Below are 18,478 nucleotides of genomic sequence, written 5' to 3'. Positions count from 1 at the left end.
ATAGAACTAAATAATCAATGATCCCCAAGGACTAGAAAAATATCTGTAGAACTAAATAATTAATGATCCCCAAGGACTAGAAAAAATATCTATAGAACCAAATAATCTATGATCCCCAAGGACTAAGAACTAAATAATCAATGATCCACAAGGACTAGAAAAATATCTGTAGAACTAAATAATTAATGATCCCAAGGACTGAAAAAATATCAATAGAACTAAATAATCTATGATCCCCAAGGACTAAGAACTAAATAATCAATGATCCACAAGGACTAAGAACTAAATAATCAATGATCCACAAGGACTAGAAAAATATCTGTAGAACTAAATAATTAATGATCCCAAGGACTGAAAAAATATCAATAGATCTAAATCGATGATTCCTATGGACTAGAAAAATATCTAGAACTAAATAATCAAGGATTTGAAATATAACCACATTGAATCAAGTTTCAAACAAATTTATTCCAGTAATTGAATTATCAGAACAACCCACTACAATTTCAGGCTTTTTGTCTTTGTCACCTAATGACAAATCCATAGAGTTTATCCACTCTGGTGTTTCATAGCTGCCCACCTTCTGAAATATAGAAAGAAGATCGTAAATTCATTAACATTTGTTTAATAAATTTTTTATCAATTTTCATTAGTTTAACTTGAAGACTAACTTTATTGGTATATGGATACATCGACTTTCCAACAACATGTAAGTATTTTTTCAGACCCAGTAGGGATATGCAGGTAGGAAAAATGAAATTCCTACAAAGGTCAACTGAGGCACCTAAAACAGAACAATATTCTAACAGTAACAAAGAAATGCTTCAAATTAAATTGAAAATTTACTGTGTGCGATTTTTAGCCCAATAGTAAAAAGCTTAATTTGGTCATTTTGCACTATCAATTAAAATGATTATTCTGGAAAAACAGAGTGAGTGAATCGCCTGAAATTTTGCACATAAGTTATTGGTCCAGATCTATTTTGAATGATACTCAAATTTCCAGTCCCATCAAGTCAAGAAAATCTCGAGAGTTATTTTCACGCAACCTCAATACACACTGTTTCTTTTATCCTAGGGGAACCAAAAGTAATTGACCTTTGACACCAGCACAGGGCTAGGCCAGCAAGCACAAATGTGCACTCTGATAGGCTTTATACTGATGGCTGATTAAATTTCAATTTTCACATTAATGATAATGGATGGTTCCCAAAGAGAAGCCCATTAAAGAAAATCAGCAGATTAAAAGTAAACTTAAAGTGAAATTGTAAATTTCAAAGCTGGACAAGTCCATTATACAAATTTAGTGGTAAAACCTTACCTTTCCTTCATGATATATATGTAGAGCATTGAAGTGTCCAGCACACAGTAATAAGTCAACTTTGAGATTCACACTTTGGTGTGGGATTAAATGGGTGATATGATACTTGGCATTTCCAAACTCCTCCTCACTGATCTATTAAAACAAGCATGTGTACATGAATACATATGTAATAAAACAAGTATGTGCACATGAATACATATGTAATCAAGTACATGTAGATGCAAACATAAGTTATAAAACAAGTACATGTACATGAATAAATAAAATATGTAATAAAACAAGTACATTAATACACATTTACTAAAACAAGTTCATGTAGATGTATATATATATGTTATAAAATAAGTACATGCACATGAATACATATGTAATAAAACAAGTATGTGCACATGAATACATATGTGATAAAACATGTACATGTACATGAATACATATCTAATAAAACAAGCATATGAATACATATGTTGTATAATGAATAAATATGTTATAAAATAAGTACATGTACATGACTAAATATATGTAATCAGAAAAAATAGTATTACAAGGAACCTGGGTGACCTACAACCAGTACCCAAAAAGACAATAATCCCATCAGCTTAAATTACACTAGTATCTTTTTCATAATCTAGAAGTATCTTTTTAAAAATACATGTAAATTAGTAATGGTTTCTCATGAAGAAGAAGAAGTAATACCTTGTCCTTTTTTTTAAATAGTAAATTTGTGCAAAAAATGTGGTAACAGTTTACAAACAGATCAGTAACCTGGTACCTTGTTACCACATAACACATATTTTTACATACATTTACCAAAGATATGTGTTCAAATGTCTCAATTTACTAGTAATACAATGTATTAGTAATGAAGGCATCCATGCTAAACCTTCAGCACAATAACTTGTATATGACATAGATTTTACTGTAAACATACTGTGAAGTTATGCAATATATAAATTGCACCATTATTGCAGCCTAGAGCCACCTGAGATTGTGATTTCATATTTCCAGCATCCTGGCCAAAATCTAGCTTGTCTGCATCTATAAACAAACCACTGCACATCTGAAGCAAGAAATACACAGTGTTAAAATTCTTAAATGGTGAATTATATTATATTTCATTATAACTCACATAAACTTTTTACTATATGTTATTTCGATATGTCATCTGAGAAATGACTATCACAGGTCAATAATTCCCCAGGGGCAAGTAATCTATATAAAAATGTAATGTTCTTGTTCTCTCCCCTGGCCATAATCGATGATGAATCTGAGTAATAATGCTTAGCGGAAAAAAAATTCATTAAAATGTTGGTTCGGTATTAAAAAAATAACACATGTCTCTCAGGATAATAGTGCACATAAAAGACCCTTGAACTGAAATAACACCCGAGGCAATTATTTCAGTTCTCGGTTTCTAATACATGTATGCAATATTACTCTAAGTAATATTATACACATACATGTATATACAAGATATGAATAACAGTATGTAGTACAAATATATTAACTATTAACCTGCTGAATTTTTAGTGGATTTTGTCTGTCCATGATATTGAAACAGTCCACTTGAATCTTAAGAAAATCAAAATACAAATATTGTGCTACAAACAGTATACATCTTAGACTACACGGATGTGCAAGCTGGCCTGGTTATATACAGGTGGACAAAGACTAATTATTATCAGTTGCAGCAGGTTAAGGGTTTATATATTTCTTTTTATTAAGGTTTTAGAAAATTACAATGTGAGAAAATGAAAAGATGGATTGGGTGAATGATATATTTTATAATAATTGATTTAAAGCTACTTCAAACTGATGAGCAATCATGTGCTGTCCATTGACAGTGTGTGTCCAATTTTTCTTAATTAATAGACCCCTCCAAGCATTCAAACCAGGAGTAACTTGTATATGCTGGAGTTTTTTCATAAAATTTTCGACAAATTTGCTTCCCTGTTCAAAATTTTCAGCAGAGTTTACACCTGACTGTCAAAAACCCAGTACCTGTAATTATTATTTTAAATGAATTATTTTGTAAGTTTTCTAAGAGTTTCATGAAATATCTAAATAGATGTAACTTACAGCTGTTATTATTTCTGGAGTATTTAGTGTCATCACAACCTCTCCCTGGTGAACAAAATGCAGGTGTTTATTGTCGTCTGCTGCTAATATATAACTACATTTCTCTCCTGTAGGGGTCACGAGGTCAGTTGACAATAAACATGTTACGACAGATTTTTCTGTTGGTCCCTATCAAACAATAAATTTTTTACAAACTAATTAAAATATAAGCATTCTGATACATGAATGGAACTGTAAAATTATATTTTCTTCACCTTCAGTTTGGTTTAAAGTTAACAGACACACTATGGCAAATTTTGTTCCTGGAACCAACCAGTACTAAGCAATGATTCTAAAGTTTCTTGCTCAAAGAAACAAAGGCTTAAAAACACTTCCATACTTCAATAATCTGTCTTTAATAGTATATTATAATGATACTTTAAGTTTTTTTGTTTTTTTTTCATTCTTTTTACAATTTCTTTCCTGTATTAAAACAGGATTATGATTATTTCTCAAACAAAAATTTGATAAGAATGAAATGGAATGCCAAAGTAGTACATACCTTAGATGTTGGTAAGTTGTTGATATTGATTCTCCATAATTCTTTAGATGGTGATGTAGCACATATATAACCTGACTCATCACTTGTCACTATACTGCAGTTACCCACTGGATAATATTATTTATATACATGTACATGTATTACACACTGGTAGTTGCTGACATGTGTTTTTTTAGACTATAGAGAAGAACAAGAGCTGTCGGAAGGACAGCACGCTCAACTATTCTAAGTGCTTGATAGTAAAAGAGCCTTGATAATGTTAAATCTTTTAAGTTCACAAAAGGGCTAATTTTTTTTTATAAATTCATGTTATAGGCCTTAGAGAGAGTCTAATTATACAGTATTGGCTTGACTATTCGGAAGGTAATGTCACAAGGGTGTTTTATTGAATATAATAATACTAATTACCTATGAATACATAAATTTGACAGACAAGGTACAAAGGCTTGTTATTAAGATGTTTTATCAAGAAATCACTGCTTTATTATTATAAATGCATAAAATTGTCCCAAAAAAGGCACAAAGTGACAAACCCTTCAGTAGTTATTGAGATAACAGCTTACAAACAAAACTTTACCATGAATTTCTAAGTTGAAAAAGGGGAGAAAAATCAGCCTAAATGCAAGATAGAATTATGGATCTTTGTCAGTGACCTACAATTATAACCCTAAATGCATATGTGAAGTTTTAAATAAATATCTTTAATAGTTATTGAGATATGTAAAACTTGCATGTAAACATTAAGTAGAAAAGGGGATATGAATCAGCCTTAATGCAAGATAGAGTTATGGAACTTGGTCAGTGACATACAATTATGACCCTCCAATTATGACCCGAAGTGCATGTGTAAAGTTTCAAGTAAATATCTTTGAATACCTTTAACCTTTAACCAAAATTACTAAGTTTCAAAGGGGCAAATAATTCTGCAAATATTGCAGGCAGAGTTATGCAATTTTGCACACTGATGTACATTGTTACAACAAAAAAGTATTTTAAATTTCAATTGAATATCTCAAGCAATAATTGAGATATTTGACTTTACAAAAAAACTTTAACAAAAATTTCTAAGTTCCAAAGGAGCATAATTCTGTCAATATTGTAGGCAGAGTTATCCCACTTGTCAATCTGATGTACCTTGTTACTATAAATAAGTATTGTAAGTGTCAATTGAATATCTCAAGCAATAATTGAGATATTTGACTTTACAAAAAACTTTAACCAAAATTTCTAAGTTAAAAAGGGGCATAATTATGTAAATATTGTAGGCAGAGTTATCCCACTTGTCAATCTGATGTACCTTGTTACTATAAATAAGTATTGTAAGTTTAAATTGAATATCTCAAGCAATAATTGAGATATTTGACTTTACAAAAAACTTTAACCAAAATTTCTAAGTTAAAAAGGGGCATAATTCTGTCAATATTGTAGGCAGAGTTATCCAACTTGTCTATCTGATGTACCTTGTTACTATAAATAAGTATTGTAAGTGTCAATTGAATATCTCAAGCAATAATTGAGATATTTGACTTTACAAAAAACTTTAACCAAAATTTCTAAGTTAAAAAGGGGCATAATTCTGTCAATATTGTAGGCAGAGTTATCAAACTTGTCAATCTGATGTACCTTGTTACTATAAATAAGTATTGTAAGTTTCAATTGAATATCTCAAGCAATAATTGAGATATTTGACTTTACAAAAAACTTTAACCAAAATTTCTAAGTTAAAAAGGGGCATAATTCTGTCAATATTGTAGGCAGAGTTATCAAACTTGTCAATCTGATGTACCTTGTTACTATAAATAAGTATTGTAAGTTTCAATTGAATATCTCAAGTAATAATTGAGATATTTGACTTTACAAAAAACTTTAACCAACGCAGACGCCGACGCGGACGCGGACGCCGACGCCGACGCCGGGGCGACTACAATAGCTCTCATATTCTTCGAATAGTCGAGCTAAAAATCTATTCTGAAGTGTAACTTTGGGAAGAATAATACAATTATTATAAACAGGTTATTGGTCAACATATTCTACAGACTGTCACTTTGCAGAATTTGCAATGTAATAAAGAAATTTAGTTTTCAAAAAGGTCTCCTCATTGAATATCTTCAAATCTGCATTAGAAATTAAAGAACAAAATGCAAAAGGGAAGCATGTTGTCTGTGGCCTTGAGATTAATGTGCCTGCCTCTTAAGCCAGTGATCATGGCAGGGTTCATACAGACATTCAATGCCAAAATTCAAGGACTTTTTAAGCACTATTCAAGCACGTTTTCCCATTTTTCAAGCACATTTGTTACACATATATCGATACAATCTTCAATGTAAGAAGTATAGTTTATTTGCCATTTTATGTTGAATGCACATTTTCTGGCCATAATTTTAAAGATTTTATAGAACAACAAAGGGCGCATCAAATACAGATTAGTTCAAAACAACTATAACTTGTCCTGACTTACTGTTATGTTGAGCAAACATTTCATTGATTTTGATCCTTAATTGGATCATTCTTTTGATTTTGTTTACTGTTGATTTTTATTGACACTATGTCATTCAATCATTTTCAAGCATATTTCCAGCAAATTTAAGCACTTTTTAAGCACTTTTCAAGACAGTAAGCAAATTCAAGGACTTTTAAGCACTTTTTTACATTTTCAAGCACATTTTAAGAATGGGACTCAAATTTAAGCACTTTTTAAGACTGTACGAACCCTGCATGGGTTCAAACCTTACTGGGACCATGACTATGTCTCCTCATATGACACACCAGTACTGGTAAGTGCCAGGAAGTGGACTCCAGTTGGTTAAACAAGCTTTAATCATCCTTCATATTTATTATATAATAAATATGTTTATATAAAATAAAAAGGTTCGTTTTTGGTCTCCAATTTCTCAATTTTAATAGCTAGTATGTAGTATGTATTTTTTATAAAGAAATTACATTTAGTAATTGCTTTAATTATTAACAAACACATCATTTGTATCAAAATAACTGAATTTTGTACTTTTAATTAACATATTTTAATAAAAAATGCCTTTATTACATGCATCCATGTATAAACATATATCAGTATAACATAGATGCTTGCATTACATGCCAAGGCTCTGGTTAAAAAACTAAAACAATGTTAAAGTAAGGTTTACATACATTGGTCTTTGTGTATTTGAAGACATTTTATGCTGTCCTTTGCTAAACTGTGTCTACATAGAATTTGTTGATTGCAGAAAATGGTAACCATGCCGACAGAATCTCCAGTTACCAAATCATCATTATAAAATTTTGTCACATCATGTACAGCCATTGTTTGAATTGGTCCACCTTTTGTCTCCAGTAGAATCTGAATAATGAATATGTATTGTATCATGCCTGCATACACAATTCTATCTGGTAAGAAATTAAAACAAATTTTTCTCTTTTTTTTGTTTTAATTCGGTCTTAGTTTATACCAATTTATTTTAGTTTGATTGTGTCGGAAGCTATTAGCTTATTAAACAGTTGAACCAGTTTCTGGGACATATCAGTCCTGAGCAATTAATGTAAAGTTTCTTGTTCAAAGAAACAATGACTTGCCCCTAACAGGGTTTGAACCCACACAGCAAATTTGTCTCGGATCTAGTATTGATATCTTTATTAACTTGACTGGAACTTATGCCGAGTTTTTCCAAATAACATAGTACATGTACTATCATTAATAACCTTGATGTTATGATTTCCGAAAAGATAGAGACATTTTAATAAACTAAAATAGTTCAAAGGTCTTATATTTAACATGTTTCTATAATTTTATATATTGCTTATTGATGTATAGAGTTCAAAGAATATTTGAGCCGCGTCATGACAAAACCAACATAGTGCATTTGCGACCAGCATGGATCCAGACCCATGCTGTTCGCTTACAAACATGCTATAACAAGTAGAGAAACTGATAGCAAACAGCATGGATCCTGATCAGACTGCGCGGATGCGCAGGCTGGTCTGGATCCATGCTGGTCGCAAACCCATTATGTTGGTTTTGTCATGACGCGGCTCATTTGTGAACCTTTGGGTTTTTGGTCTCAATGTTAGACGACATGTCATAAATTCTGATGATTCCATCTTCACCCCCAACAATCAATCCTTGTAAATCCTTTCTAAAAATAAAAGAAAAAAAATATCATTCCATAACTTACTATTATAAAGATCCAGGGAAAAACAACACAGGCCTTTTCATAGAGCCATTTCGGAAAAAGTATGTTATTGAAATATTGAGTTGTAAAATTACTTAATTGGGAAAAATATTTGGTACCTTTTAGATTCTCCTTCATGCTCTTTTGGCATAGTATTTTAAATTGTGCAAAATTGTTTATTCCAGCCAATGCAAATATCGTTTTAAGCATAATTAAAAAATATAGTCATTTAAATTTGACAATAAAATGTATGGAAACATGTGTTTGATACCATACTAGAATGAACTCCTGCAGATTTGTCAGTTTTGATATCAAGAATTTCACTTTTTTTCGGTTGGAAATTTAGAATTTTCTGAAAAAACTACCTGAAAAATACTTACCTGAAGTGTCTTTCTTGATAATGGATTGACTATAAAATGGAAAAAAAATTACTCTCATTACAACCATTATTCTGAGGCATAAGTTAATGTGCCTTTAAGTTACATCTTGTCATTTTTCGTTTCTGAGGCATAATATGCGTTTAAGTTACAACACGTGATTAGTCAATCACTAGAATGATGATAGGTGAATCTACACGGGGTAGGATTAAATTTCCTCGGTAATTTTACATCTACACCGGTTGAGAGAAAACAATTTTTTGGATGAAAGTAAATTACGTATTAAATTACTTGAAGGCTGTCCCAAGTCGTAAACAATTGAACTTGTAAGAGGTTTTTATCTTGAACAGTTCAGTACCGATTACTTTGATTTCTTTCTCTTTCAGTTTCATGTTGAGTTTAATTTTTGTTCTTTTTCCTTCGAGTTAGAAAAGTGACTCGACACCGGGTATTCACAAACGCAATCAGATTTCGCGATGTATATAACTTTTTATTTCTTTGTTTGATTAATAGTAAAGTAGAAATAGAATTATGTTATAAACAATTTTTTAAATTTCTAATGTCTTTGACAATAAAGAATTTCTAAAATTACAAGTGATAGATAAATTATGTTCATTTGATGATTTGTCACTGGGCAATCTCCTGGATTTTAGACCCATATGTATATTTAACAGGCAGATGAAAATGCCTCATCGGGCTTATGACATAAAAAATCATATTTCTAGAAAAATAATGAAGAGATTTCTTTTAAACTTTGTTTGTTTATTGAGCATAATGTATAACATAAACCAGTGGCGTAGCTACTAATAGGCCATGTAGGCACGGGCCTACAAGTTGGTCAAGAAATTAACATTTTCAAAAGTCTCAAAATATAATAAAACAGGCGAGAGTAGAGTAGGTAGTGAGTTCAAACCGTATAGTCAAATCAAGTGTGTGCGCATGATTTACCATCCTCAATAAAGTATGCATCTAATCAAATTCATAGTTTAAAATTATTGTTTTGATAATTTTCCTTGAACATACTTTGGAACGTGCATTTTGTTCTTTTTAATCTGAACTTGTTTTTGGCTTCCGGGGGCTAAGCCCCCAGACCCCCTTTTATGTGCCTACAAGTTGAAAAAAGCTGGCTACGCCCCTGTAAACAGAAAGAAAAATATTTGGTAACTGTCATTTTCACCAGCCTGTTTAAGAAGTAACACCTGTAATCTCCTGGATTATAGACCCATATGTATATTTAAGAAGTAACACCTGTTTATAATACACTAAAGAAAAGGAATTGAACCTGACTCCTGATTTAGACAGGGGGGTCTATTCCATGATATAGCTCCGACTGAGATCAGATTATTGATAAATTTAATGAAATGAGAGACAGAAATTCACAGTCACTATATATAGTATTGATTATAGCGTAGAATCTGTCCGCTGCAAAATTTTTGTATTATAATCCTGACCCTCAAACCCTAACCAATAACAATAACCCTTACCCATAACCCTAACCATAACCCTAGAAGTAAATTGAGTGATGTTTAGTGAAACATAAACTGATAAATACTGATTAAATAATTTTGTGTAAAATGTTAAAAACAGCTGCGGACATATTCTAAAGTCTAGCTGATTATAGCTTCTGCTAGGTACCTTGCATGTAAAATTGCAGAAAATTTGGTTATATTTGTGATAAACATGCTGCATTTCCAATTGTAGGGGTTTGAATTCTATTTAGTCAAAATATTTGGACTGACCCAACCCATAAAAGTATGGGTCAGAGGTCAGAACCTATAAAAGTATGGATCAGAAGTGGAAAACAAACATTTTTTCCCACAGTGGCAACATTACCAAGTAAACAACTTGTTAATTACTGTAATTTGCAATAATATGAGTTCTAGCATTAACTTTAGTGCCCATCATTTTTCACACAATGAGATAAGTTAAGCTTTGAAATTTAAATAGACATTAAAATGATAAAATAAACATTTACATGTACATGTATGTGCTTGTTTCTGTTGCAGTCATTTTCACCTTCATTTTTGAATTTTTAGAACTGGTTGAAAGATGGCTTTAGTAAATTAGTGTGCTGGAAACATGTCTTCAAATCTTCATCAGATTTTGGCCGGTATGCAGTCTGCACAGTGGTATGACCATTTTCGGGGAGCACTTTACCCTTTGAACCTAGAATTATGTCAAACCAGCTCACAGAAACCTCCAGAGGTGAAATCATTGTTGCAGCTTTCAGCTGATCATATTGTACAGGATTCTACTACAACTATGAATGCGGTGAATATTTTACCACAAGAACTATGTACTGTCTTAATGCAGCAGGCTCTAGAAGGAAACAAAGACAGAGCTGTGGATGTTCTTCTCACCAAATGGCCACTTCAGACTCTCAGTTTGAAAAAGTTTGCGCCCGAAATATTCACCAAACTCAGTGTACTACATGATCATGTAGATCTGACTAGAGTAGCAAAGCAGGGACTTAGGTACACCACCTGTGTGGCTCATAACTTCCTGGAGACCTTGAAGAAGAAATGCAAAACAAAATTGAAATTTGTAGATTTAACAGGATATCCAACAGGTAAGATAATTGTGAATTCGATATTGTGTACTTTTTTGTATAGGAGATTTTTGTTGCTCTATGATATAAGTTAATGATAACTTTTAGGCTTATCATATAAACAGTTTCTTATGGTAACTTAACTTGATAACTTTTGAAATTGATATTTATCTTAAAAGGTGTGTTATTTTTCAAAATGTATATATATTTTCTAAAAACCAGCAATAATATATATTATTTATTCTATCTGTCTATTATACCTATTCTACCGGGCACTATTATGTCTATACTGTTGGCAGTTAATTTTCAGAATTTTGATTCTGAAATCTTTTTTTTTTTGGTTCCTTAATCAAACCAACCAAGTCTATTAAACAAATTTAGCGTGATAAATGTTAAAATTTTAATGTTGTATGAGTTTAATTTCAGATAATTAATTAATATTGTGTAATTTATCAATTTAGCTGAAGTGATTGCCTACTACTTAGCCACTCACTGTATGTTGGCGCACAATGAGGCTCGGCAAAATCTAATGATAAAGAAATACGAGGAGGCTGTTAAACTGCTACCAGAGGAGGAAGCTCATGATAAGTTAGAAAGATTCACAACAGACCAGTCACTGCCAGATGATTATTGTAAGTCTAGTTTCCTTTTTCATTTTGACATTAAAATGTCACATTAAAGTTATGGTAAATCATGCACTAAACAGAAAAGTTGAGACTTTTGACTTATTATAAAAGTAGAAAAATATGTTTTTAATGATGCATTACATAAGATTCATGAATAATTAAAGATATACTATGCTCAAATTTGATATTAAAAAAGTATTGATGATTGCGACACAGTCTCTTAATAGATATGAAATAAACATGTTTTGACTTCATACAAAGTAGATATGTTATGTTTAAACTTATACACATATAGGTGGTCACTATGTAAGTATAAAGTGACATTAAAAAAACTGGCAGTTTTTTTAAGAAAAGACAAACTTTACTTTAGCTATTATAGGGAATACAGCTTCCAATACAGTTTCCAGTACAGTTTATTCGCTCTTTTACTTAAATTAGACATATCCAGTAAAAGTTTCATATAAGATATTTTACTCATTATAATGGCATTAATGCTCTTTCTGTTTCAAAAAATATAAGGCCTGTACTTTACTGTGACTGACTTAGGGTTTCATCGAATGGGAAAAGCATACATGACTCATAATTTTTCATTATTAGTTAAAATGTAATGGTACAGGTTTTCTTCCCAAGCCAGAAAAAAAGTTAAACAATTTATCAGCACTCAAAATTTCTGATTTATAGGTTTGAAAAATGAACATTTTCTTATAGAATCCCTGATTATAAGCAAAAACATATAATAATGATTGTATATTTTATTTCAGTTGCTGTGAAGTTGGACTTGTTTGTTTCTTCTGAACCAGCCCTGTATGAAGTGTGCAAGGCCTTGAAGGTTTCTGGATTTAGAGAGAGCACATTAAGGTTGATAGTTGATAAACTTGATGTGACTTGTCTTGGCCAACCAAAGGTGGCAATTCTCCTGGAACAAATCAACCCAGAGGTGACTTTCTTTTTTACTGTCTTGGATTGTCAGACATTGCTAAAGAATTATCCCTTATTGCTTTGTTATCGTTATTTCTTTACAATTATATATTACAGTTAATGAAGGAAACTTTTATTTTGAGATAAAGTTTAATTTCTGAGCTGGTTAGAATCTTTATAGGAAACAAACTTAAAAAATTAAGAGTTGGTGATAAGGGGTAAATCTGAATGTAAATTAATGATAAGATAAGAAAACTTTTGTTCTGAGGCATTCAGACTAAACTTAGTAAAGGATTAAAAGGGATTACTCTGTTTGTGTGCTGCCTGCTAGTAATTAAATTAAATGTTATTTTGAAACAACTTTTAGATTACACTAAGGTCAAAAAGCCTAAAACCATAAAATTTGAATTTTTACACAGTTAAAGCTACATTTTAATAAATATGTAAAAAAAAAAATGTGCCGTTGGCCTAAAAATCAAACATTGTACAGTTTCATTAACCTGTTTAACAGTATTGTTGTAAATCTCGTAAAAAATTGTTCATAAATTAGGATTTTAAACAAAAAAAACCCCATGGTAACACTAAAGTTCGTATAGGAATTTTAACATGCAAATGAAGACTATATAATCAGCTTGTGTATGCGCTACGTCACAGTTTAATAGTTACTATCCGGAGCACAGCAAATATGATATTTTCTAGTGCAAACACACTTAAACGGTTTTAACTTCACGGTGCAAAGTAATCATCTCGTAAAAAGATTAAATTTGTATGAAAACATCCGTTACAATGCGGAAATATACCGTTAAATTAGGACTGATACTTATAGTCATGTTTGTTAATTTAATATTGATGTACGGCTGATCCGAAGGCGGAGTTTTTCATGCAAACAGAGATTGTATATCCCATTTCGCCACAATGAGGTTACCCATTTTTATGCTAATAAAACTCATTTTGGTTGTCTGGACACCAAAATAAGACCTGGAGTTGATATAAAACCCAATTTATTAATGAAATGTCGCTATTTAATTTTTATGAAATTTATTTAATGTAGCTTTAAATGAAGCCCGTAAATTAGAAAAATCTGCAAATAAAGAAAAAACTCAAAATTATATTGAAAATCAATAGTGCAAATCTTAGCCCAATTAGATTGTTTTTCATTTGTCGGTTATTTTGCACAATAAAAATGATTAGTCTGGAAAAACGGGGCAGGGGAATGGTCTGAAAATTTGCACACAAGTTATTGGTTTAGACCATCATCAAATGGTACAAATCTTGGAAAAATATTTCCAGTCCCATTATGTGAAAAGACTTTAGTTGAGTCCCTTTAAAGGAGCAATAATGAAGAAAGAAAAATACAAAATGATAAAAAATTTAATTGAATGAGTAATCATTGTAATGAGGACAGTATTATTTGATGGATACCTAGTTTGGCTTATTTTTGAACCATAAATAGACATTATTTAGCCATTTATGGAGAGATTAAGTACTGTTTCTAACCATGACTTGATACATCATTCTTAATTCTTAACCAGCTGAATTTATGTAGTGGATTTGCACTCCTTTTAATATGTAAGAAACAAATTTTACTACCACCGACCTTGCTCTATACTGGTGGCAAATGCTAATCATTTATAGTTCCCAGTAGGATAATGTTTAAGTATATCACACCACTTATGTCTTATGTTTGAGCTAAAATGGTAGAAGAACATTGTCCTTTTCTGTTCAAAGTGTTTGAGTAGTTATTGCTCCTGGACCAATTCAAAATCCAGCTGTCTAGTAAGTACAGGTATTAAAAAAAACCCTCCCAATAGAAAGCTTAGAAAGCTTTATATATGTATTATGGTATTAGTGAACATTACTTTGTATTTTACTTGAATGGAAATTTCAAGTTAATGAATTAGATTTTGTTATCTTATTCTAAGCATCATTGGATACCACGGTTGATTAACATGTAATATAACATCATAACCGTTAATGGGTAGGCCATCTGAAGATGGCTCTAAAGATAATTATAGTATTCAATTTTTATGTGATTATTCTATGTACTCTTTTGCAGCATTTATATGGACTAAGATTGAAGTACAACTCCCTCAGTTCCATGGATTTTATCAGGCTTTGTCCACTCATATCAACATTTACAAACATCACATCCTTAGATCTTTCATGCAACACCATTAACATATTCCAGAATGACACTGCGTGTGATGAGATGACAAAACTTTTCACGAGTTTGAAAAACCTTGTACGTCTTGATCTCAGTAATAACAGGATTAAATCAAAGTTGCGGCGTGTGTTGTCAGCCATCGAAAAACCGTTACAATATCTTAAACTCGCTGGCTGCGGATTGGCTTTGACTGACTTGACATATTTATCAATGTCGCATCACACGCAGGGTTTGCAGGAGCTTGACGTCAGTGAAAATGGTCTTGGTTTGAACTTTGGCACAGTGTTACATCTGTTACGAAATATACAGACGCAGGTGCGTGTGCTAGAACTAGAGGACACATCAATATCCGATAATAATTTGGATTCGTTGAACATTTCACTGAAACTGTTACCGTCGCTCATGTATTTGAACATATCAGGCAACTCCTTGTTGTCGGAGAAGCTACATGAGCTGGGCATGGCTGTAGCAGGACTCGAACATTTACAGTATATATGTATGTCATACCCACGAGACTGTTACCTGCCTGATGTTGGTGAGGAGCAAGATCGACTGAAAGGAGAGTTTGGCAACAATTTTGGTCATATTATCTTTACAGAGCAGGAAAGACGAGGCATTACAAACAAGGTACCAACTATTGTTTTGACTGAACTGGACCAAGACATGGATCAGCTGTGATTTTATGTACTGTGATAATCGAGATGGTTATTTTACTTAGTGCTTGTTTGTTGTTTTGATTAAAGATTTCCATTTGTTTTATGTTAAATGTATCGGAGATATTGAGAAATATCTGAAAATAGTAAATTTTGATACTTTATAATCGTACAAGTAAAATGAAAAGAAATTGTCATTTATTTTCAAACAAAGATAATTGTTAAAATATTTATTACAGTTGAAAAGCCAAAGTGCTGAATGAATTTTTTTAGAAAAGATAGGTAAATTACTATGCACATTGTATAATTATTTATTGGAAAGAGGCCTAGTGTATGAAATGATTGTATCTCCAACCAGGGTGGCATTTATTGTCACTATAGGTACACAACTATATTTTGGGCATTAGTTAGTCAAGGAAGCAAGTGATTATGTTGTAAAACTTTGCTGACATTCAAGCTTAAATAAATACATATCAAAACTATGACCTTACTTGCTTTTATAGCTTAAGACAACATATTGTTTATGAAGCCATTGGATTTTGAGAGGATCTTTTGTTGTTTGATAAAAAAAGGTAAACCTGTATTATCCATTTAAGCAGTCAAAAGGTAATTGTTGGTAAACATGTATTTATACAGAAATGATCTCATTGAAAAATCTGTATTTCTTTAATAAATTCTTTCTATATACATGTATAAATATATATTTATACATATATATATTTAGCTAGACTTTTTTGAAGAAATATTTCAGGCTATTGCAACAGTAAGGTTGTTGTTCCCGTTGCTGTCCAGAAACTTATAACATTTGCCATTATTTTTGTATTTCTATTGTCTTTATACTTGAACAAAACAACCCTTTGGACAAGACCTTCAAGTAAGCAGACTGAACTTTACCTTCAAGGTCAAATATGCTTTTATTGGCTATAACTTTGTTATTTATAAATTGATTGTCTTCATACTTGGACACAACAATTCTTTGGACACGACCTTGAAGAAGATTAAGATTAATATGACCTTAACTCGTCAATGATCGTCAAATTAATGAATTTTTCTTAATTTTTGCTATATTTGGCTGTAACTTTGATATGCAAGGATGGATTGTCTTCATACTTGAGCATAACTACCATTCGGACTATGTCTTATAAACAGCAAACTTAATTTGACCTTGACATATAAATAAATTTTACCTTGATGGTGAGATTATTGAAATTTTACAGTTGTATTTTTGCTGTAATTGGCTATAACTTTATAATTAATAAATGTATTATCTTCATACGAATGCACAAGCATTCTTGGGACGAGACATTAACGATGATTTAATTGAACTTGATCTTGACCGTAATTTGACCTCGACACATAAGGTCTTATTAATGAATTTTGCTACAATTTGTCATAATTTATGGATTTTATTATACTTGAACAAAAGAGCCCTTACGAGGAAACCCCGTGTTGAATAATTCAAATATGATCTTTACTTTGATTTGACCTTGACCATAAAAGTGAAATTATTGAAATTTGCTTAAATTGTCATAACTTTGTTATTTATTTATAGATTTGATTCATACTCGAACAAAAGAACACATGACAAAACCGAAATATTGAATTATTCTGACATGGTCAAATTATTGAAATTTACTTGATTGTAGTAACTTTGATATTTATATAATGGATTTGATTGATTCTTTTCATCGCAAAGAAAATTTTGAACATGTGACAGGCTAAAAATGGCCTCAGGTCGATCGTTAGGTAACATGTAACCAAAGCTAAAAAGCCTTTTACTCCATCTCAATCCATTGAGACGTTGCAGCACATTGAAATCAGTTTTGATGGGAAAAAAGTCATTTTTGGCAATTTTGAGACGTTCCCCTGTTGCCATGGTAACAAGAAATTTAAGATTGAGCATGCTGTTACAGATGCTATGGTCCAGTTAACATTTGTGCAAAGTTTCATCAGTATTGAAGCATTTTTCATAGTTTCATAGCAGTTTGAACTTGTAACAGGAGGCTTTTCAATGAAAACAGCCATTTTTCACAATAATTTTTATGTTCATGAGGTAAAGGGTTAAGACAAAATTGCATTTAATCAATACTTTCTTTATGTTGAATAAATCAGATGTACCATTTACAATTTATATACTTGATCATAAGTTTTACTTATGACATTAAAATAAAATTGAATAAACTATTACAAATAATTTTATTTCAATTCCTAGCCTTCATTTTCAGTACAACTTCAGGGCCCAAAACTGAATGATAGAAGATATATTTGTATATATTTTAATGTAATTGTGAAATAAGATAGTCGTGGTTTAATAAAATAATCCATTTATCAGCACAATGTTTATTGTCTACATTTGACAAATCCTTTTCACAAATCCTAGATGTAAGGATTTTCTTATTGCACCATAAATTATGAATATTGGTTTAGACGTCTATATTTTTATGTTTTCCTTTATTTACTCGTTGATTAAGTAGCAATATATGCAGAAGTGGGTAGATTCTTTTGCTGTAAACCTTTTCAGTATCTAGAAAAATAAAGATTTTGTCTGCTGGAAAATTCAAAAAATCTTTGAACTTTAAACTTAAAGTTATTTTCATATGCACATAAAAGTGAATCTGGATGTTGCTTTCCTAAAAGGTTACAGGCTTGAAAGCAACATAAATCAAGACTGTTCTCCCAAACAATTTCCTCACACTGCCATTTCTCACCTTAAGCATTTCCCAATTCTGTATCTTTTACCGTCAATCCAAACTATTTTCTCACCTCGTCTCTTCTCGCCCAAAAGCAATTTATTATCCAGTCTCTTCTCCAGTCAACACAAACTGTTTACTCACCCTGCCTGTCCTCACCAATCCAATTTCTTCACTGACTGGTCTCCCATATACCATAAATTAAAATAATTGGGGAGGAAATGTCATGGGGAAGAAATCATTATTGATAAGTGTTAAATAGACTGCCTATAAAGTAAAAACTCAGATATCACATCCTACTAGTTTCAACTTTAATACATATTCCTTAGAAATGAAAGTCAACATTAGACTGCTTACCATCTTTGTGGATGAATCCAAGTATATCTAAATTCTATC

At 31.4% G+C, this 18,478-nt stretch overlaps 2 protein-coding genes across 5 annotated transcripts; one reads left to right on the top strand and one right to left on the bottom strand.

The window, feature by feature from the left end:
• Positions 1-429: 429 nt before the first annotated feature.
• Positions 430-8,907, bottom strand: LOC132731946 (uncharacterized). The gene is made up of 8 exons (XM_060718252.1): positions 8,775-8,907; positions 7,980-8,070; positions 7,088-7,277; positions 3,941-4,047; positions 3,400-3,567; positions 2,252-2,380; positions 1,321-1,455; positions 430-583 (listed from the first exon to the last, which is right to left on the bottom strand). The coding sequence occupies exons 1-8, from the start codon at positions 8,873-8,875 to the stop codon at positions 449-451; spliced, it is 1,056 nt and encodes a 351-aa protein (XP_060574235.1). The 5' UTR covers positions 8,876-8,907; the 3' UTR covers positions 430-448.
• Positions 8,556-15,874, top strand: LOC132731945 (leucine-rich repeat-containing protein 14-like). Of its 4 annotated transcripts, none has more exons than XM_060718249.1 (5): positions 8,556-8,753; positions 10,520-11,052; positions 11,493-11,663; positions 12,419-12,594; positions 14,632-15,874. In XM_060718249.1, the coding sequence occupies exons 2-5, from the start codon at positions 10,563-10,565 to the stop codon at positions 15,415-15,417; spliced, it is 1,623 nt and encodes a 540-aa protein (XP_060574232.1). In that variant the 5' UTR covers positions 8,556-8,753; positions 10,520-10,562; the 3' UTR covers positions 15,418-15,874. The 4 variants fall into 4 exon arrangements, with proteins under 4 accessions (XP_060574232.1, XP_060574233.1, XP_060574231.1 ...); XM_060718250.1 differs by having other exon boundaries at positions 8,556-8,809; XM_060718248.1 differs by having other exon boundaries at positions 8,556-8,832.
• The last annotated feature ends 2,604 nt before the right edge of the window (positions 15,875-18,478 follow it).

This window comes from Ruditapes philippinarum, unplaced genomic scaffold (genome assembly GCF_026571515.1).
Source record: "Ruditapes philippinarum isolate M1 unplaced genomic scaffold, ASM2657151v2 ctg1754_1_1_1_1, whole genome shotgun sequence".
Classification (NCBI taxonomy): Eukaryota; Metazoa; Mollusca; class Bivalvia; order Venerida; family Veneridae; genus Ruditapes; species Ruditapes philippinarum.
The sequence above is the reverse complement of the archived record's forward strand: the minus strand, read 5'-3'. Positions and strand labels throughout refer to the sequence as shown.

Excerpts from the sequence above, each read along its gene's own strand:
- LOC132731946 (XM_060718252.1), bottom strand. The coding sequence starts at position 8,875 with ATGAAACTGAAAGAGAAAGAAATCAAAGTAATCGGTACTGAACTGTTC. Across the intron at positions 3,568-3,940 it reads ACAACTTACCAACATCTAAG|GGACCAACAGAAAAATCTGT; the intron begins GTATGTACTACT and ends ATTGTTTGATAG. Across the intron at positions 1,456-2,251 it reads ATATATTGCATAACTTCACA|ATCAGTGAGGAGGAGTTTGG; the intron begins GTATGTTTACAG and ends TTGTTTTAATAG.
- LOC132731945 (XM_060718249.1), top strand. The coding sequence starts at position 10,563 with ATGTCTTCAAATCTTCATCAGATTTTGGCCGGTATGCAGTCTGCACAG. Across the intron at positions 11,053-11,492 it reads TTTAACAGGATATCCAACAG|CTGAAGTGATTGCCTACTAC; the intron begins GTAAGATAATTG and ends TTATCAATTTAG. Across the intron at positions 12,595-14,631 it reads TGGAACAAATCAACCCAGAG|CATTTATATGGACTAAGATT; the intron begins GTGACTTTCTTT and ends ACTCTTTTGCAG.